Source organism: Chelonia mydas, chromosome 2, assembly GCF_015237465.2.
Source record: "Chelonia mydas isolate rCheMyd1 chromosome 2, rCheMyd1.pri.v2, whole genome shotgun sequence".
Lineage (NCBI taxonomy): Eukaryota > Metazoa > Chordata > Testudines > Cheloniidae > Chelonia > Chelonia mydas.
Window position 1 is genome coordinate 94,911,804 of NC_057850.1, and position 22,621 is coordinate 94,934,424.

Below are 22,621 nucleotides of genomic sequence, written 5' to 3' on the forward strand. Positions count from 1 at the left end.
AAACATATTTGGTAAGTAAGCTCCCATTGGAATTTACAACATAAGAAAGAGTTCTCTCTAGAAATTACGCTAGCAGAACAACTGCAGTTAAAAATATATATATCTGGAAAATATCCAAAATGGGGATCAGAGCAGAAGTCAGTTAAAAGGGGAAGGAGGGACAACAACCCAGGAGAGACAGTTTACCAGAAAGGTTTTAAGGGCTACTCCCCAAAATCCTCATTATCACATTTAAGCTTCAAAGGCAAAATTATGCCAGGTTGTCCTTAAACAAGTCTCCTTGAAAAGTTACTTTCTAATCTGTTTTCAAGAAATGTCAGAGTTAAAATGGTGGCTTCGATCTTCAAATACATTTGAGATGCTTTTTTTTAAAAAAAAAAAAAAAAATCCTAATGCTCTCTCTCTTTTTGTAACTAGTTTAGTGACAAAACTTTACACATCTCTTTTCTTTTAAGATATGCCTGGATAAATTAAGGATGGGAACAAGACCATAATCTAGAACGAGTAAAGATTCCACACTTCACCTGCAACATATGGGACACAGTTCTTCTATACAAAGAAAACAGTAATAATTTAAAGTAATAATTTATTTACATATTCAAGCAAACGCGGATGATTTCCTGAAGCAAGGGAAAGTGCTGATGATAAGCAAGACTTTTTAGGGCCTGATCTGCCAATTCCACTAATTCAAAGAAATGTTTTTCTCCCTAAAAAATAAAAAATAAAAGGCAATTATTAATGTTAATTTAAAAAATAAGCTACTTCTATACATTCTGAGGACTAGAAAATTTGGTGGTATCCACCAATTACATCTTGCCAGGCTCAGTCTCTCTCTGCAATGAAAACAACACTATTCCATGTGGTTAACCAGGATAACAAGTTACAGTTACTATTAAATACTTTTAAAACAAATTACAACAATGTGATCAATTGTCCATGTTAGCGAGTACAAATGCCTACATTTACAGCTTGATCTTGTGGGCTGCTAAATAACTCAGAGGTGCTGAACTTCCTCAATTCCCATTAACTTCAATACGAACTGAGGGTGCCCATCATTTTGCAGCATTAAGACCATAACTCATCAGAGCATCTCAAAATATTCCTAAGCCCTTAATATTTAAGCCATTTTAATAATAAGTACTCCCTTCAAGACTACAGTAAAGATCAATAAGTGTTTTCTTAACTAGGGTCTATAAAGTATAACACTATTAATCCAGATTATCTGTACTAGAACTAGCTTTATGAATCTCATCAAAACATAAAATATTATGTTTTTGTACATCTGTTAAGGCTAACCCTTTAGAGTTAAGTATTAAATAGAAATCATTTAAACTTTAAGAGCTAATTAAGTTGGATGTTAAGTACAAGGACATAAATTCAGTTTCTGAATCTGTGTATGTAACTGATGAATGAACTCAGAATTCTAACTACATGATGATACTTCTGTCCAGAAATAACATTACACTTCTTTGGGACTGTGCCTGATGTTACTTCTCTCTATTGGCTTTATTAATGGAACAAGGAATGTAGTAGTCTGTACAAACAGGAACAACTTTACACTGGGTAATGGAAGAAGATAGGTTAGTACCACACTGAAATCATTTAACACTATAAAACACATTATTCCTTGTCTCCTTGTTAAGGACTCCAGAGTACCTAACAGAGTAAATGTCCATGAAACACATGAAGACAATAAGGATCTCTCTCTCAAGATTCGTGGCATAATGAGTGTCCAAAGGTCTTTACCTTGTTGTTAGTGCCATCTTATTTGGACTGCTTGGAATATAAAATGTTCTAAGTCATTTCAAGTAGTGCACAATTACTTTACAGCATTTTTTCCTTAAAATATACTACTAATTACTTTCAGACCTTTCTGGTTATAAATTCACACAGCAATGCCCCCTTATTTTTTCCTCCTGCATGTGCCAGATTTTCTCAACTTTGTGGTTGATATTAAGTGAAACTGATTTCTGACATGAGGGTAACAAAGTACACATATCAACAAAGAACGATGAATATTCTCACACCTAAATATTTTGGTCTCTAGTTTTTTGTTTGTTTTTAATTTTCAAACAGCTTTTCAATATAGTTTTTGTACCAGAATCCAATACCTCCTTACGGACATCCATCATAAAGTTACAGGTGCAGTCAATTGAATAGACAGCCTCTGCAGCTTGTTTATAAATACTGTAGTTCTCAGAATTCATCTGCTCCAAATAGGCTGCAACAGATTCATGAATACTTGGATATTCCAAGGAGAAGGGCATGTCCAAGGAAAGAAGAAATAAAGCAGTCACCAAGCTCTCTGGTAACACTTTGCTAGCCTTGAAAAAATTGAGGGGGAGGGGAAAAAAGGAAAAAATTAGTATAAACATTAGCTATTAAATTCAGCTTTTGAATTATTTAAGTGCAACCCTCAATGCTGCTATTTAGTATTTAAAAAAAAAATCTGAAAACTGACTTCAGGATTCTACAAATTTGAACAGATGGAGACCTTTTAGGAAAAACTGAGGGGAGCCTATAGGCTTTTGGTATAAAAGTCTGTGCTAAAGTAATATATATATATATGCATAGTCCAGCCCTGGGATAGGACCCTCCACTAATTTGTTAAATTGTCTCTAATGAGTAACCACCAGATGGTAACACAGACTCAATTATTTCTGTAGCCTCTTGCCCTTTATAATGTTATCATTACAGGTATCTTTATAATCCCTAAAATACTTGCAGCTTTACAATTGTATGGTGTTGCAACATATTACCAGATGAGAACTTGCTCTGATTGCAATAAGTGGTCACTCAGCTCAAATTAGTAATTCAGAGTCTGACAGCTATATTGCTCAACTCCTGTCCATATACAAGATAAAAAATAAACAAAAAACCATTTGCTGAACTCAAAATGATAGTAATGAAAATAGTGTTTACACAAAAATTGATATATCTATAATTTTTAGGGACTAGAGAGAAGGCATATACATTAAATAATACAATACAAGTCATGGTAAATCATATTTGTATCAGTTAAATGATCCTCCTAGACAATGAATGTTAAGCTGCAAAACTTCTGAAAAAAACCAAAGTTACACTGCAGAGCAAAGCAGTGAAAAATTGTTTAAATACAGACAAGTCATTAAATATAAACTAAAAACTCCCAGGGTTTCTAAAGATTCCATTCCTAAATAGAGCTCCAATTTTTTAGACTGCCTACAATTTATAGATAATTGCAGGGCTGTTTATCATGATGTAATAATTCTTTGCAAACAGTAAAAGTTTAAGGTTACTGCAAAATATAAGGTATTATCATGGCACATAATGGTCCAGGCATCAGACAAAAGTTCAAGTGTCTTAATACATAGAGCAAGTAAAGCAAAAATAATTCTATCTGAACAGCGTTCAATTTGCTATTAACAAGCAGAGGGCAGCATAGTCTCGCAAACCACACAACTCTTGGAATAGCTTGAAAAACACGGCAGTGATAAAATTATGCTTTTGTATAAGTATCCTTTTAAAAGGCTTATCCAGTTAATCAATCTAAGCAAATAAACCTTTTGTAAGCTAATCACACAATTAGAACAATTAATATCTGTTTCCTGCATAACTTAATCTACTGATCTAATATGATTCCAGGTATGGTATTTGGAAATAATTAATCTATAATGAATGCACAGTGCTAGTGGCAGTCACGATGAATTAAAGAACCTTCAAGAGTAAGTACTATTTACGTGATAATGCTGCTCCACCCAACATTCCAATGGCCAGCTCCCACCAGAGAGTCTTCTTGCCCCAAGCCACTTGCTCCTGCTCACCGTTATACAGAGCAGAACCTCTACTGCTCATCTTAGACATTCATGAACATACTGCTCATGAAAGTACATCATAACTCAAAGTGAAATGTGACACTTTCATGCCTCTTCCTAGCTCTCCAACACACCCACCCACACTTGTGTTCTCATTCCAGGAGCTGAGAGGAAGGAAGTCCTTGGGTTCTATAAAAAAAAAAAAAAAATGTGAAAAAAGTTCACCAAAAAAAAAAAAAAAATTCTATCTTTAGCAGAATTTGAAAACTGCAACAGACCTTAGCCAAAGGCCCGTACAAGCTTAAAAACTGAAGATGGTGGAAGTGGCTACTCTATTCCCATTATCCTACTACCTCAGCAATTCACCAGGTTTCCTTTCTTGCCAACAAAGCTGTGTTACTAGCACCAACAACCAAATTCATCTTAGGAAAGTACCTCTTTGTACTCTCCTAGTATTCAAAGACAAAACAAGACTACTTTTTAAAATCAGTAAAAACATTAACAATATTCAGTTCATTACTAACTTTGTTTCCCCCTCACCTTTTCTACAGGGAGAAGTGTTTGCAATAGTCGCATGCTGAAAAGTGAAATGCTAATAAATGCCATTCTGTGGTGCACTAACATCAGCTCAGGCTGCTCTGAGCTAATGTTACTTTTGTGGTAAGATATGGTTTCTCCAAGTGAACCCAGGACCATAAGCAGCTTATCTTTCTGCAAGAGAAAACAAAAGATACAATATAAATTCCTATCAACAGAAAGCATCATCACCAATCATTCTCTATTATTGCAGGACCTTTACAAGAACAAAAGTGAAATATTTATATAAGGAGTACAACTAAGCAAAGTGTCAACATTCTATTATTATTCTTTTCCAGAAATATAACACAAGTTGAACTGTATTTTAGCATTTACACAGAAATGGGCTGAAAAGTTCTAGAACATTTAGAGATTCTGAACACTAGTTTTGGGATTTGGAGGGTTTTTTTTTATTTTTTTAAGAAAAAAATCTAATATTTCCCCCATCTTGTTTTGATCTTCTATCACTCTGTAATATTTGCATAAATACATTTTAAAGTCTGTTTCAATACTAGAAACATTGGGATCTAATTTAAATCTGTGAATATCTACTTTCTCCTAGTAAGTAAAAAAGGGAGTCTTGAGAACATCAAAAGTTTCTACTGGCCCTACCAGGAAACAATAAGAGATTTCAGGAACTGCTTAGAAGTCTAGCGCAGAAAAGGAATGGATACAATCACTGGTGAATGGAGATCACTATCAGATTAAATCAGCTCTTTGGATGTTGAGAGAGAGAGGAATGGATTGAATTGTGAACCGTTAGTAAAGCTTGGTTTGCTAGAATCTGGAAAGTAGGAACGATATCTGATACCTAGCTATATAACTAATTTTATTCTTCACTACTCACAGCGCTGGATTAAGAAGGTGGTGGTTATTGTAAACATGAAAGCTGCTGATCAATTCTGAAAATTAATAAATTAGTGCTAAGCAATTAACAAATACTATATAAATCTGAGTCAACATGCCCAAAGTGCAAGGAAATGTGTAGGAAACAAGTAACTGAACCAAACAATAATTCTTCTAAAGTAAACACTGTCCACAGTTAGTATATAGTCAGATGAAAAGGATTCCTACTCATCTGAAAAAATACAGAAAATTTATTTCTCCTTCACTCACTAATACAGTAGCTTGACTTCCTGGTTTAGGAACATGAGAAGAGTATATTAACTCAGTGGTAGAATCAAGCTTTATTACTCCTAAAAAACAGTCGCATCCCTGCTAGTGATACAAATAGTTGAGCCTGTGACCATTCATAGTATCAGGCCCCCTATTTCCCAATCAATTAGATTTACATTACTGACTTGGAAGAGGAAAACAGCACACTAATTAAATCCACATCACAAAAAATTGGGAAGCATTCTAAACACCAATGAGAACAGAAATACAAAAAACAAAACAAAACAAAAAGACAGAACAGAAACATGGGTAGAGGACAAAAGTAGGCACTGAAGCATCTCCTACTAGTTCTTGAAGGGATTACCGAAGTCAATTTTCTCCTCTAGAGAATCTGAAATAAGAAAAAAATAGGATCCCTTTTCGCAGGGCTGTCAAGCTGCGACCAGAACAAGGAAATTATAAGCATTTCTGGGTCATAATTTTTTTCCCCAGGTCAGTTAGGCAGTGACTTTGGGGGGTTGTTGCCTTCCTCTGCACATGAGAGAGTGGGTCACTTGCCAGGACTGTCCGTGTATATCTCATTTAATCATTTCCCCTCCATTGCAAGGCCTCTAGCACTGGTGCATGTTAATCCCTCCTATTCTCTCCCTGTGGGTCTCATTTACTTCAGTCTCATTTCTGCTTTTGGGTTTAATGCGCAGGTGCTGGATAGTGCTGGCAGCCTGTGACATATAGGAGGTCAAACTAAATGATCTAGTGGTCCCTTCTGGCCTTAAACTCTTATGACTTCAATATTTCTAGTAGAGGAGGAGTATACATATCAAAGTTTAAAATAAGAGGACCATGCCAGCAATATCAACTTTTTGTAATTATTAGACTGTTTAAATGTTTGAAAAAGGGGAGTTCAGTAGAATTGGCTATCCTCCAGTACAGAAAATGCCTGATGTCTACAGCAAAGGCAAACTGTTAAATACCATTAACCAAAGTCTAAAGATAAGAAACTTTCCAGACTCACCAACTCTAACCCAAAGAGGCTGTTGTCCTCCCAAACATCTTCAGATACTGCATCACCAATAAGAAGCACATCTTCAGCAAGTAATTCAAGAACGTGCATTGTCACTCTACTATTGCCTATGAATGCAAATGTGAAGGTTGTTACAGCAGTTCAATAGTAAACAGTGTATAAATGATTTAATGTTAGTAGAACAGCCCCTTTTCAGCCAGGGAATACTTTAACTCTGAACATCTGTAAAATTAATTTTCTTGTGCATTCATGCTACTCAGCTGGCATCAATTGTCACCTTTGCAACATCCAGGAATAGCTTTGAATCACGTCTACTTTTTCTTTGTTTTCTGGAAAGAACATTTTGGGAGTTAATGCACTAGAGAGCTCACTATTCACCAAAAGTACTAGGCATCCCCCACACACAGTTCAGATCTTGACATGGTTTCATTCTTTGTACTACAGACAGCTCTTCATATGCTAGTTGATGACACTGACTACTTAAAGCCAGCCACTCACATTTCTTGCGAGGAAAAAGTTACATTCCACCCTGGATTCTTTAACTACCCTGAATTCACAGCGGTCAGCTTACTGAAATGATAAATTCCTTCTTCTAGTTACAGCAGCACCATGTTTAATAAGGAAGAGCTACTGGGATATTTTTCACTTCTTCCCCTTCACCCTCCAGAAACAAAGAAGATATTAGTTCTTATTATCAAACACTACAGTAAATAAAAAGCAGGGAAACAGATTTTGTGATGAAGCCACTAAACTTTCATATATTTTCCAGGCTGTTTTAATGAGTATAGCCTATACTAGAAAAGCTACCACCAATGACATTTCTAGTGTATTATTGTGCGTGCTGTTAGCATTTTTATAAGCCCAGTGAAGACACAGACGTTGCATTGCTAACCTTGGGTGAACTCCTAAATGAGAAGACACTCCTGGAAAAAAAGGCTAATGTATATTTACCATGGACAGGAATTTTGCCAAATAAATTCAGTTGGCTATATGAGGATGTTTACGTATAAAGTTTTATAGTATTGCAGACACATTTTACCACTGCTGTGGATATGATGTTATTTGATTGATCTTTCTAGGTCAGAGATAAATCTGCCTGAAACGCCCCACCTGAATAGGCAGGAGAGAAAGTTATCTCCCCATTTTTGGTGGTTTTGTTTTCAACATAGGATGCATGTTTCCACACTAGCCTATGTAGTAGGATAGCAGCTCCCTACTTTTTATCAAAGGCTGGTAGATGGATAATCCTGCTATGCCCTTTCCCGGCATCCCAAGCTATAGTCACAGACTTCTTTATTTTCCTGGTCCATTTTCTTTCTCCTGTTCTTTTTCAATCTGGGATCTTTTGCCTTGTCATTCCCACCCCCTACTCCTTTTTTCGCTTTCTTTTTTACTCTTTTATTTTGTAAGTCCCTTTTCTTGGTCCCCATTAACCAGAAGGTTACATTCTGCTTAACGTGGATTGCCTATTGGTGACTCTTTGAGGTAGGGCTTCATGTACTCTTACAGTTGAGGATCTGGGAGCAAAGAAACGTGGAATAGCAAGCCTGCAGATGTGCTGTACATGAGAGGTGCCGTTAAGCCATTAGTGGCCACAAAAGGAGCAGAGATAGAAGGCTGGCAGCTTTCAAAGTGACAGCTGCTGCTTTATCTGTTGCATACTTATAGGGAGTGGACTCAACATCATGCAGTTTTCTCAACAAGACAAGTTAGGCCCTGCCTCCCAGCATGGGCAAAACTTTAGTAGGGCTAAGTTAGGTTTGGCATTCTCAATGCTTAAGGTCTTCTTGCAGTTGACTCACTGGGTACACTTTCTTCCCTATGCTTCCACTCCTTTGTGACATACTTGTTTGTACTTTTGAGGTTCACACACTAAATTTTAAAAAAAGTTTCTCATTTATAGCTCAGGAGGGTCACTGTAGTGTTCCTGATCTTAGTTATGGTTTCAAACACGTTAATTTAGTAGTGAAATGCTACATTTCCATAGTAAGCTCCCACCCTCCCACACTGAGGGTGGGTACCTGATCTGGAGTCTAGATGAGTATGAATTCTGATCAAGAAGTAGTCAGTTTACACTACCCAGGTAAGACTGAAGTGAGAGTGAGGAAAAGGGAAAGAGAAAACTTTTAAGGATCGGCAAAAGCAACAATTTCACTACCTAGTGAAGGCAACATCTCCATTGTCAAGGTGGAATGAAGTCTCAAGGTTCAGCGCAACCTCATGAATACTGATAACAGCAACAGCAGCCAGAGCATTTTCTAAATGGACACTTCACCCACCTCTCACAGTTAAAGACTTAGCTAACGTAATCCACACTTTTGTGACTTCCAAGCTAGACAATTTCAGTGCACTCTACCCGGAGAGGACTATGCAAGCCACATGCAGGCTATAGCTAATTCAACATATCGTGGTCCTCTTGCTAAACAAAGCAGAATGTTACTCCACATTAGCATCCAGTCCAACACCAAATAAAGTACCAGGACCTTAAAATGTAATGCCATCAGTGGAAAAGAGCCAAGCTTTCTTAATAGCAACTCTTTCTCCACTTTCTCACAGTTTCAGCAGCACCTTCAAACAAGGTGGAAGCTCCCGTTGATAGCCCTAAGTGTGAAACTTTCAAGAACTGGTACAGAGTAGAGGACCTTTGCTGTGTGATATCACTGATGGCAATCATACCAACAGAACTTCTTCAGACAGGCCTTTCTCAAATAGAGTAGCATAAGGACCCCATAATGTTTCTAAAGGAAGGCCAAAGAGATTAACGCCCCTCCCCAAAGAGACTTAAAATAGGGATAAGAGCTTGGTCTAAGTTTGGATATATGCATGTGGCTCCTTAATACTAGTGATTGATGCATTAGAAATGCATCTATGCTAGCCCCTGAATATTAGGAGAAGGTCCTAAACAGAGCTAAATTAGTTATTTAAAATAAACTGATCAAGATTGGGCTACATACTGTGACTACCTTTTTAAAAAGGGAGGGGCAGCTGAAAAATGAGTCCAGAAATATGTACAGTCAGTTGTGGAACTTTGAATTTTTACTTTGAATTTTTATAAATCAAAATTATAATAATGTTATATATTTATTTATAATTTTAACTTTTATCTTAGTGAATTTTCCAATCTGGAACTATTTATATTTTATATATTTAAAATAAAAATATCTCCTACCCACTCTTAAAAGCAAAATGAACCTTTCACTGAGGGTACATCTACACTTCAGTTTAAAGTTGTACAAGTGACAAATGACTGATAATGAATCTAATAATATCTAAATACCTTAAATGTTTTAATACTTATTTTGCCTTAAACGTAAAATGCAAAGGATAGTAACTTAGGGTATTGTCTATGCTACAAGCTGGGGGTGAGATTTGCAGCTCCCGAAGACATACTCACACTAGCTCTAATCAAGCATTGCCATCAGAGATCAGAAATGCTAGGTAAATACTCTATCTTCCCACAGTCGTGCCGCTGCGGCTACATTCTAGTTTAAGTGCACCAGGTCAATTAAAGCTACCTTGAGTATGTCTACTCAAGCTGAGACTCACACTTGAGCTCAAAGTGTAGACATACTCTGAATGACTATTCTTTGCCTTTTAAAGAGCAAAATAAGGTTTTATAGCATTTAAGATGTTTACATAGTATTAGATTTATTATCAGTCATTTATTACATTTAAACTGACTATATATTTGGAAGTTGTTAAAAGTCTGAAATTAATGCAAACAAGCATTTCCTCAACCTTTCAAGAACCGATTGTGTGATGAGACCTTGTGTGATGAGAGTTTTAAATTAAGCAAGGAAAACTAAGTGGTAACACTATCTCATTCGTTTAAGCAGTCACAAATACAGGTTGATTTCTTTAGGCTTTCAAATTACTGCACATTTCCACGTTCAGTTAGTTGAAGTCCTTTTACAGACCTCTTCGCTTGAATCAACTGCTGTTAGAAGGCACATAAGACTTCGCTACTAAAGGGCAAGGGGAAATTTGGTAAATTAGTGTATGCAGAAATAACTGCAATCATCAATTTGACTTCCACAAAAAATTAAGAAAAGTTTAGAAGCAAAGTATGATGCACCTAATTTCCCTTCCGTGTAAAACGGGGTTTAGAATATCAATATGTACATTGCTGTAATACTGGTAAAGGAAAATGAAGTAGTTGTGCTACCAGAGTCTGGAAATCTGTCACTATTTGCAAATGGAAAATGTACGGCTGAGTATGATTGAGGAACAGCATAGCAAAGTTAGCGTACCAGCCTTTTCTCTTGGATTTTAGACAAAACTGACCACCATTCTCAAATACTACAGTCATAAACGGGACTGCCGGAGCCGGGACCCCTCTGGCCGGCACGCAGGGGGTTAATGGTTCAGGTCAGTTAATGGTAAGCCTAATGCTTACCGGTTAACCTTTTACATCCCTACTTCCTATGAGATACTAGTGTCCACTTGGTAAACTACCGACAATTAGTCCAAAAGAGTTCAATACAGTGAACAAGAGCTTCCCACATCCCCACACCACAATGTAGTTCAAAACGGTATTCAAATAAAAAAGTTGATCACCTGCCAACTCCTCAAACAAAGAGAGCTCCAAATAGGTTAATAAATAATGCAATTAATGAACTGCATAATTCTATAAACATGCTTCAAAACAAAGGCCAAGTAGTTGCTCCACTGATCCATAAGAATGCTGTGTGGCTGTTAAAATCATTGGTTCAGGGAGGTCTAAAATTGATACTTGCATCTAGACAGTTAAATACTGGATTATATATTCAGTAAATTAGAAACCATAAAAAAAGGTCAATTTAAGAACTTTGTTATTGATTTAAAACATATTCCAAAAACATAAAGCCACTTAAATATTTTCACACAAATAGTGTCACTCAAGATAGTATAAAGTGATACATTAATAAGTCCGAATAAAAATCTTTACAAGTCAAATAATCTTTACATTATCCAAGGCAGGCCAAAATATACTACAGTGTAATTTTTGGATGAGATAACTTTTCACATTTGGTCTTACTTTATTCCCTACTAATTTAACCAGTTTAAAAAAATAAAGAGCGTATAAATATCATCTAAGTTTAACAGTACCACTAACTGTGCCAACAATTATGTTCCAAGGCCAATTCAGACACTGTTGCTAAACTAGCAACCCAGAGGGGTAGAGAGTTGTGAAGGGGAGAATGGGGGAAAATAAGGGTTGTCCCCAGATCATGGGGTTTCACACCTCCTGAGACGGGCTGAAAATATAGTAGGTTGTTTTCTACTTATGTCCCATTACCACCCTATGGGAGGCAGAGGGAGATACAACTAACCCACTTACACTGACAAAGCCATGTAAAGAATTTAAACTCTAGATTGGGTGGTAAGGAGAAATTACATCACCCCTAGGTGAGGGGAGCAGGGAGAAACCACATCACCCCAGATCTAGACACATAGGGTACATCTATACCGGCATACAAGACCTGTGGCTGGCCCAGGAGGCTAAAAATTGCTGGCTAGACATTTGGGTTCAGGCTGGAGCCTGGTCTCTGGAACCTTCCCCCATTGCATTGCTGCGTAGATGTAGGCTTATGCATCATCCAAGGGAAGTAAAATCTTCCCCCAACTGCCAAAGCATAGCTGTTTTGTAGGATGAAGAGAAGACTGTACTGTGAATCTGGGGCTTTGCAGTGGCAGACTCAACTGAAAGGCCATATGCAAAAACCACAGATTAGCTTGAAATGTATCTGTTCTCTATAAATTAAATGGCCTTAGATGTCTCACTATATAATCATAATCCATTCTGGCATTAAAGTCTATGAGTGAAACCCTGGGCTGTCTGAACTCAAGGGGAATTTTGCCATTGCCTTCAATGGTGCCAGGATTTAACACTATAAATCTATGAAAATGCAAACTTCTGCTGTTCTGGCAGATAACAGAAAATATAAATATATCCTAAATAAATTTAGGATAGATAAATTGCCCATTAAAATACTTTTCCTGATAAAGTTATCTGGATATTCCATTTACCAAAACAAAACCTATAACAACAGATATCAAAAGTGACCTGGATTTTTCAGCTGGCTAACTAATACAACTGACAGGTTATGTAGATTTCTTACAGGAAAGGCATCCTCGTTCCTTTCTGCAACTCATCTGATCACCACTTTCTTTTAGTAAAGTCATTAATGAAATGCAAGAACAAATCTGTGGATTCCATCATTCCATTTCCTCCTTTTTGCAGAAGCAAGAAAAATCTGCTTTCCTGGCAATAAACAGGACCCAAGAGTAAGTACTCAAAGTCATACTGAGAAAGTAAAAGTAAAATATACAAATACTGAAATTCCAATTTGTGACAGGAAGATAAAGCACGAGTCACACATGATTTATTCGTTCTCTCTCATCATACAAGTCCTCAGTTAATAAATGTATATGGAAGTTTACAGAGAAAAAATTACAGATTAGTCAAAACACAAACACAAGATGAAATACTTTTGAACTTATTTTAATGTGGCACAATAGGTAGATTTTATTTCTAAAGTCCTTCTGAAATATTAATGTTTAGCAAATGGACACTAAGGCTCTATGTCCACCAAAAAAGAAAAGGACTGAACAATATAGAAAAAATCTAAAGGTTTCTGCCACACATGAATATTTTCTCACATGGACAAGGCCAAGAAATATTCCGGGTAGACCAGGGCTGCATGACAGGAAGCTACAGAGCTAGCCCCAGAGACGACGTACCTGCTCTGGGTTAGAAAGAGATCTTTTCCTTCATAGTGATTATACAGAAATAAGTTTTGATTAAAATGAATTTTTATTTTAAAAATGTGAATTGCATAAGCTTATGGAGCGCAACTGTAGAAACACCTGTAAAGAATACTAGTAAAGAGAAAAAAGAGAGCTGCACGTTCATGCTGGTGACAGAAAGAAACCACGTTTAGTTAAGAGAGGGTTTCTTTCCTTCTTGTCAGTCTACACACCCCTGTACCACTTTACTTTGCCTCAGCCAAACTCACTATTTTCTCTTCCCTTTGAATCACACTACATTCCTCGTCTCCTTCCCCTGTGCACTCAATTTCTTCCCGCCATCTTTTTCTAGGGCAAAACAGAGCCAGAGATCTATTAGCCAATCCATCTTCACAGAGCTTGACCAAATATCCCACAACAAAACAACCACAATAATGTGGTTAATGTGCTTAAGAATGGCTGCTTTTTTTTTTTAAAAAAAAAAAAATCTTTACAAAGCACCCATTTTGAAAATATTATGGGATTCTCCTACTGGGATGGGATACAAAATGAGGGAAAATAAGGATTCCTGCACACACAAAAACCATCTAATATCCATTCACCTGTTCTTAGAAGAGGTACAGCATATTCCAGGGTGGACACACAGAACTGAGGAAGGCTGAGCTGTTGGAACTGTAACTCTAAAGTATCCTCACTTTCCAGGTCTGGCAGGTCAATGTGCCCTACATCCAGCGGTGACTGCAGATATATTCTGGAGTTTGCACTAGCTTGTGTACTGCTTCCACTACAAAGCAAATACAGTATAGTAATTAAACACTGTCAAACAAGATAAACTTAACTAACCATACAAAAAAAAAAAAAAAAGATCTGAAGAGGTAAAAAAGGATTGTACCCTTTTTTTCATTTCTTTATGATTTATAAAGGCAGACTAGCTTTTTCTCCCATAAACAAACAAACAAAAAGGATGCGGGACATTTTTTTTCCTTAGAAATCTACAGTATGTTAAGTCTGATGTTGCCTGTTTTAGTAGAGATCTTCAAAGATGGACCTAGAAATGTGGATTGGGAATGAATGGAGCGTTGAATCTTTGACAAAAAAGAATTTTTCCTTCCGTGTATTAGATGGTTGTGCTAAAACTAAGGGCAGGTCTACACTACGGGGTTAACTCGACCTAAGTTACGCAACTCCAGCTACATGAATAATGTAGCTGGAGTCAACATACGTTAGGTCAACTTATTGCGGTGTCTACACCGTGGTGGGTCGACGGGAGAAACTCTCCGTCGACTTACCTTGTGCTTCTCGTTCCTGTGGAGTACCGGAGTCGACGGGAAAGCGATCAGTGGTCAATTTAGCAGGTCTTAACTACACCCGCTAAATCAACCCCCAGTGGATCAATCACCGCAGCACTGATCCACAGTAAGCAGAGACAAGCCCTAAGTAAGAACAAAACAACCCACAGTGGAGTGGTCTGAATTAAAGTCTCATTTCAATAAATCAGGTTTCACTTGCTTGGTATCAGCAATGTCATTTCCCTGCTACCTCTCTGGCTGCCCATAGAATCTTCCAGGAAAGAACAGTCCCTAGAAGACCTGATTTTCTAATGTGCAAAACAAGCTGAACATAAAATCCTTTACAGGCCTTGTTTATACATCAAAGTGGATAAACAGTGCCTTATTCTCTCACCCCCTTCAAAGACATCTTCAGTACAATCAAGCATATGCATCAACAGTACATTTTGATTTTTATCTCTTTCCAGCTACCTTTAAAGGCTCCTAGATTCGCCGGATGTGTTGAACTGAAGATAGCTCAAAAGACATAAGGTTTTTCTTATAATTGTTTTCATCTCTACAAGTCATTATTTTGACTAAATATTTCTAAGGATTTATAAAGCAATTCAAGATACAATAACTTTATTCATTTTCCCTTATGAAGAATTTGAAGGAAGTGATCTCTGGTATGGTTACATTATGTTATATTGTCTTTGTATGGATCCCTCTTTCCAATGCACTTTGAAAGGATAGCAGCATATTTCTATAGATCCTTTGAACTTAAGAGTTGAAGGAGAATAAAAGGACAATACAGCAATGGAAACAAAAATACAGATGAATCAACAATGGATGGTTCTGATTGTCATACATGTGCTTATAAGATGAGGACGAGACGATGCATCAAATCATTAGAAGTATTAAGAAAAGGGAAAAGGATAGGTTTCCAGACAGAAGTTAAAACACAGACGATAGCAAAGTTCCAGAGATTTTAGACAAGAAGAGAAAGTGTGATATTTAGAAACAGAAATAGAAAAATAAATCAGATTATGAAAATTTGAACAAGAGTTGGTGGCTAGAAAGGATTCTTGTTTAATAGTATTAGACATAAGGATTGGAATTTTGAAGCAACACTTTTTCCTCTTTCCTAATTCTTTTCTCTCTGTTGTTTAATTCATCTCATTCTCTCGTTGAGCTTCAAGTTTTCCATCATATTGCTGCCGAGTTAAATTGTGGCTTTGCCACAAGCCTCATGCAAGAAGCAGTGAATAGTTACACTGAAACAGACACAGTCGAAGTTCTTGGCTCCCTTTTGTTCCCTGAGCATGGCATAGGTTACTTTCACTGCAGCATGAGCAGATGCATGAGGAACAGATCCAAAGCTCCATGAATTCCCCACCCATATGCATAGGATGGGCAGCAGTAGGCTGCTCCCAGACCTGTGCTGCTTCCTGTCATATGGACAGCCAGATCAGGAGACTAAGGGAGCACCAGCCTGCAGACAGCGTTAAACAGGTCACAATATGGCACTTCATTCACAACAAGTTATCATTTGTTCTCTATATGTCCTCTCTCTCTCACCTGCTAAAAGTTCAAGTCATCCTATGTTGATTTCCTAGCCAATGAGATAGCCACCCCTGCCATTTTCAGAGGAGTTGATCTTTGCTAAGTCTTTCCCAGGTTAGATTATAAAACACTTCAGGGCAGAGGGAAAGGTCTTCGTCTATGTGCTGTAAAGCACAGGGTTCATTTATCATGCTATATACCTGCTTAATAAAAACTCAATGTACTAGATTCAATAACTTTTTTACATAGTAATAATAGCTATCAAGACCTTTAAAATTAATCATCTGAGCTACCATATCTATAATGTGAGAACACTTTATTGTATATTGGTTAGCTCCAGTAACTATTAAGACTCAAAAAGGTATCACCATTGACTAAATAAGAATTCAGTCTTTTTAAATCCTCAACTAATGACCTAATAAAGGACAAAGATTCTTACAGAGTGATTACAAATCTTGGGCCAAGAGGAGTACCACATATACACACTAACCTCTACATTTTAAGAGTGTCCAGTAAATCAGTCATAAGATTTGAATTATGTGGCTAAATAATGTACAACTGAAATGTTATGTGGTCAAGCTTGTATGCCAAAAATCCTTAGAAACTTTTTATGTAAGTGTGTATAGTCACATCAGATTAAATTACACTCATTCTAAATTTTTTCTATGTTACTAACTGTTGAAGGGAAACAAAAAATCCCGATCTCAATACTTGTCAAGTAAATAGGAGAAGAAGTGGTTTTCAGAACTCACTGTAAACCAAGTCTACACACACTGAATTGCTGATTTCTTATCTTTAGCAATTTGAGAGTGTCAGATATTTGTAGTTCATCTCTAAAATACCAGTCAGTTCTCTCTTTAGGAGCAGAATGTGAGAGATCAAAAGGATATTAGAAATTGTGAATATCATTTAAAATTTAAGTTTCTTTATTTTAAAGACTTTTTTCAATTAGCATCCTAATTTCAACAATTAGACTTACAGAAGAACCTCAGAGTTATGAACACCAGAGTTACAAACTGACCGGTCAACCACACACCTCATTTGGAACTGGAAATATGCAATCAGGCAGTAGCAGAGACCAAAAAAAGCAAATACAGTACCGTACTGTGTTAAACATAAACTACTAAAAAATAAAGGGAAAGCAGCATTTTTCTTCTGCACAGTAACATTTCAAAGCTGTATTAAATCTATGCTCAGTTGTAAACTTTTGAAAGAACAAAGTTTTGTTCAGAGTCAGAACATTTCAGAGTTACAAACAACCTCCATTTCTGAGGTGTTCATAACTCTGAGGTTCTACTGCACATGTTTTCCCACAAGCTGGCTAGGAGCAAAATAGGTAATTCTGGTAATAGGCAACAGGCTTAACTTAGCCTCCCACTTTGTTCACCTGGAAGACGCTGCATCCCAGTCTTGGCCATCACCTCTGGGACGCTGACCTGTACGTCCAATCACAGATGGTCGAGGACTACTACTTCCAGGTGATGGATTCTGGGAATGGTAAGGTCCTCTTGCTTCTTGGCCATAAGACATAGAAGAATTCTGAGAAGCTGTACCTTATACAACAAAAGCAGAAAAATAAATTTACCACGCACCTCTCCGTCCTACAAACTGCTCGGTGAAGCATGAAAAGTCCAAGCTGGTTAACAACTGGCAAAAAAAACTAACACTATTCATTAAAGTAGAGTAAGAAAAATAATGAGGAAAGTACAGGACGTTGGCACAATCTACTTTAGACCGTATGAATCTCAAAGTTGAGAGGTTCATTTCAGACTAACATTGGGGGGAAAAAGAACAATTTAAACATAATTCTTGGGTCTGTAAAATTCAACTAGAAATCTCACATGAACACTTTGTGTTGTATTTTGGTACTTCTGCTTCAAGTTCTAGAAGTGCAGAGCCCAGTAAAGATTTTTTTAAAAAGTTATCTAAGCCTCAAAGAAGTTTGGGGTCAGCTTTTGGTCAAAGATGTGGGTGCTCTTACTCAAAAAGTAAGTGCTCCATTCATCATACAAAAAAATGTCTGAATCTTGCTAGAAGCGCAAAATTCAGTTCAGTCTTAACTACAGAATCACAAGCAGTGTTTCTGTAACAATATGCTTGCAATGTTTTATGAACAGCTCTAACATCAAAGCAGGCAGAGGAAAAAGATGAAATTTGGCTGAATAATAGGCCATGGAAGGAGAGGGTGTCCTTCGGTCTTTAGTGAAAGTCAGTCATGATTTTGCTGGGTCATGAGGCTTTGCTTCTAGATCCAGAAGTCCCAGGTTCAAATGCTGCTGTTGATGTTTTAATTTAATTGAGGTCTCCTCTCCATTTGAGGCCTGTACAGTTGGACTCCCAGTAACTAATGCACCTAGTTTTACAGGTGGAGGAGCATAAGAAAAAATTCCAATTAATATTTTTACAATCCTAAAACATTTATAAAATAGTTTTTATTCAACACATGTAGCATGCACAGCCTACATGTGAGAGAAGAGATTCATCATCACTTTTGAGCAAGGCAGCAACCCAAACTCACATTGCTACAGGATGGAATTTTCAAACATGACAAAGTATCATCTTTAGAAAATCCATTCCACAGTCACACACCACAACATTTATATATATACACACCTTGGTCAGTGGAGAAAAAGCCTGGATCTCTGTGAAAATTAAGCCTATTTCTTAAGAAGATACATAACTGTTGCAGGCATGACACAGCCTGCAAGGCTAAGCGGTGTTTTCCAGCTTTTCCAAAAGCCAGCTTTAGTAGAGACAGAAGGCTCTAAAAACACAAGGATTAACAGAAATTTGTAAACAAAAATAAAATAACTTCTGAACCAGTTTAAGCAAAACCATACTGAAAGCACAGTTAAAAGTTCTTTGTTCATTGAAGGCAACATTATTAGTCCGAGGAGAAGTGTGTACTTCATACTATTTTCAAATGAGCCTCTGTCGCCAGCCTAGAAACAACTTTTATGGGAGATACTTGCCATTCACCTTAGCCAGAAGAATGTGGAGAAAAAACCCAATTCACAGCATACATAGATTAGATGTTGTGAACATCTAAGCAGGTGACTATAACAAAATTAAAAATGCAGGTTTCCTCTCTTAAGTGCGCCATATAGTAAATTCCATTTTCTCCTTCCACTTAGCCAAACATTCATTTAATTAGTGTCTATCTAAACACAGAAGCATCGGCTCCAGATGGATTATCAGGAAAATTTATTTGAGCTCCTGCTTTACATGGCTCGCTTTGTAACCCAATGGAAAGTTTTAGGTGATGGTAGTTCTAACCTGAACAATCTTTGGTCTTTGAAGGAAAATCTCAGCAGGGAAATCTTGCATAATAACATCCTGTAGAAGCTCACACGTACTCCAAATTAAACTGTGGTTATTACTTCTCAAAGAGCTAAAAATTGAGTTGAAATTAGTTAAATATCAGAAATACTAGAACGGTGGAAGTCATTAGAGATAGACGTTTCCTTATAAAGCTATCAGTGCAATTGAAAGCCTTTTCCAAGTAAAGGTTCCTGGTTGTGTTATTTTTGTAGACAAACAAGAGCAATGTTACACCCAAACTCAATTCCATTTGCGATCAAACCAATTTTCAACCTATATTTCTCAAGGAGAAGCTATTTCCTTAATCCCTTCAGAATTTTAAATTGAGATAAGAAAATCAGAAGTTCCCTGTGAAATTAGTCATTCCCTATGGTAAACAACAAATTGACTAATGTCATCAGTAACGAAATTCTACCATTACCACTACCCAAATTAGCAACACTGAGAATTTCAGTCAGACGTAAGAATTTACATAAAGGAAGCCAATTTAGAACAAATGGCATTTACTCTAGCTTTACTGTTTTCCTTTAAAAAAAATTTCTTTTCTCCACCAACTTCCCTTTCTCAAGTCCTTCTCCTTTGCTTTTTCAATTTTCTTTCATTCCACCCTCTCTTCCCTACTGTGCCTCTTCTTTCATTACAAATAGTTTTTAAATACCTAAGCCAAAGTAGTAACCTTGTCCTGTTTTGTGAACCAGAGATCTGTCAAACTGTCCCATTTAAAGGAAAAATTAAAACATTAAATATATTTTCCAGATTTTGGAATTTATCAAACAGGAAAAGTAGACAATTCTGTTTCTTCTGCAAACAGTGATACATATCAGTTGGAGATGGAACAGGTCTGTTAAGTAATCTAGTCCATCTTCCTCCATTATTCTCTGTACTAGACATATACTATCTGCTGTTTTGCCTATTCTGAAGTGATTCAAGCAACAGAACTTTTTACCACAACATTTTAAAGGCTTTTATAGTCTAAAATTCCACCATCAGAAAATCATCTAGTTTTCAACAAGGGAGTAACATCAACGTTTAAAGCCTTTCACACCAGGAAGGAGGAGCATTTGGCTCAAGGGACTGGAATTGAGACATACTAGCTACAGCTGACTGGGTTCATATCTATCTGAGTTACCAATAATGATTTGGTGACCCATACAAAGTAAGCTCATGATCTTATTCTAGTGAGTACCAACGAATTGTCCACATCCCAAAACCCACCAAATTGGCATTGTTGGCTGACTCAGCAATTTATGCTAAAGGTAAAGGTTCAGGACAAAGTTAAGACACTGTAGTGGGTACCGTGTACTATGACTGCTATCAGCCTTCAGAATAGCTTTCATAATCACTCAGTTCATTTAACAAATATTCAGAACAGGAGCAGTTAGTGCTGAAAAGTGAAGTTTGAGTGGTTGCAATCCAATGAAGTAAAAAATATTACTATAAAATCTCCATTACTTTACCTTTCATTTGATGAAAGAACATGTCTATCCGTTGTGGTCAGTGTTAACCAAGGAAATGTGGAAAACTTCAAACACTTCACTGCCTGATTTACTGTTAAAAAGCATATTCCAAAAATGTTAGTGTATTTCTTTAGAAGAGTCAACATGTGTACAGTGAGAAACAGAATTTTTAGTTATAAAACCTGATTGAACTAAATCTATTTGAAGAGCTGCCAATGAGAGTTTTCAGTAGAGTAATCAGAGAATGAACAAGTTGCAGTCACTCATTGAAATTACATAAAGAAATTCAGTAAGGAGACGGAGTAGCAATATTTCCCCTACCTCACATGCATCAACCTGTAATCTTATCTTGTTCTTCTGCAAAAACATATACTTTCCCAAACTTGAACATAAAAGAATTATATTTCCAATTTCTACACTTAATAATAATTTGTGTAATTTCTGCACTTATTTGCTTTTCTTATTTGTGACAATATCTTGTTAAATTAACCTTTTAATTAAAAATTGCATTTAAGTAATTTTGTATTCCTAATGATGGCTAATATGTTGCTGAAAAGTGAATTGGTGAAAGAAGTATGGTAATGCCAATGTCAACTTGTAAAACCTAGTTTTCATCTTGTGACACTACTGACAGAACAATTAAAAGAACATTACACATTATGGATTGCTTTCCAGCAGGCTGGTCTGATTGACTGGATATAGAGCAGTGGTGGGCAACCTGAGGTCCATCAGGGTAATCTGACTGTGGGCCACGAGACATTTTGCTGACATTGACCGTCCGCAGGCACGGCCCCCTGCAGGCCTCAGTGTCCGCGGTTTGCCCCCCCATCAGCGCCTTCCCCTCCCTCCTGCCTGCCGAGATCAGCTGTTTCACAGCATTGAGGAGGCTCTGGGGGGAGGAGCAAGGAAGCAGCACCCAGGGCCCCTCCCTCCCCCAGCACCTCCTGCCCACTGCGATCAGCTGTTTCATGGTGTTGAAGAGGCTTGGGGGGGGAAGGGGAAGGTGGAGCGAGAACGTGGCCCCCAGCTCCCCTCCCTCACTCGCAGAGCTTCCTCAACGCTGCGAAACAGCAGACTGCGGTGAGCAGGAAGCACTGGGGGAGGGAGTGGGGAGGAGTGAGGACCCGGTGCGCAGCCTCTCCACTCCCTCCTCCAGTGTTCCTTTGCCTCCTGCCCACCACGATCAGCTGTTTCGCAGCCAGCAGGAGGCTCTGGGAGGGGGAAGGGCAAGGACATGGCTCACTGGGGGAGGGTGCAGAATAGGGTGGGAAGAGGTGGGGCAGGGGCAGGAAGAGTCATGGTGGAGTGGGGACTTGGTGAAAGGGGTGGAGTGGAAGGCAGGGCCTGGGGCTGCGCCAGGGGTCCAGCAAGTCCGGGCCAGCACCTGTGTCTCCTTGACTAAACTTCACGTGTGACTACCTGGTGTGGAAATTTTTAATCAAAAATTTTCTTACACCATCTAACAACGGAAGACAAGCGCAAACGGAAAACAAAATACACAGATGAAAATCGAGGCTTCCAACAGGAGTGGGAGAATAAGTACTTTTTCATTGAACGTAATGGTAAGGCCACGTGTCTTCTTTGCCAAATGTGTATCTCTCGTTTCAAATCTTCAAACTTGCAGCGTCCTTTCGCTTCTAGCCATGCACATATGGATCAAGAATTCCCACAAGGTTCTGAACTCCACACTTTAAAACTGAAAACTTTGAAAAAACAAACAGATGTAGAAGCCCAGTTCTTCACCAGATTTGCCAACCGATCACAGATTGTAAG

General features: G+C 37.6%; 1 protein-coding gene across 16 annotated transcripts in view; it reads right to left on the reverse strand.

Annotated features, from left to right (window-relative positions):
* RTTN (rotatin) overlaps positions 1-22,621 on the reverse strand; it is a 151,590-nt gene that overhangs the window by 121,975 nt on the left and 6,994 nt on the right. For 9 of the 16 annotated variants that reach the window (XM_037892906.2, XM_043539933.1, XM_037892908.2 and 6 more), the window contains 10 exons: positions 20,849-20,939; positions 19,347-19,461; positions 18,684-18,834; positions 17,458-17,623; positions 13,842-14,023; positions 6,502-6,617; positions 4,335-4,505; positions 3,933-3,983; positions 2,112-2,324; positions 595-707 (listed from right to left, as the gene is read on the reverse strand). In XM_037892906.2, coding sequence (XP_037748834.1) covers positions 595-707; positions 2,112-2,324; positions 3,933-3,983; positions 4,335-4,505; positions 6,502-6,617; positions 13,842-14,023; positions 17,458-17,623; positions 18,684-18,834; positions 19,347-19,461; positions 20,849-20,939 — 1,369 coding nt within the window. Of the gene's footprint in view, positions 1-594; positions 708-2,111; positions 2,325-3,803; positions 3,823-3,932; positions 3,984-4,334; positions 4,506-6,501; positions 6,618-13,841; positions 14,024-17,457; positions 17,624-18,683; positions 18,835-19,346; positions 19,462-20,848; positions 20,940-22,621 lie in introns of those variants that run through there. The other 7 variants (XM_043539931.1, XM_043539932.1, XM_043539929.1 and 4 more) reach the window with 3 other exon arrangements.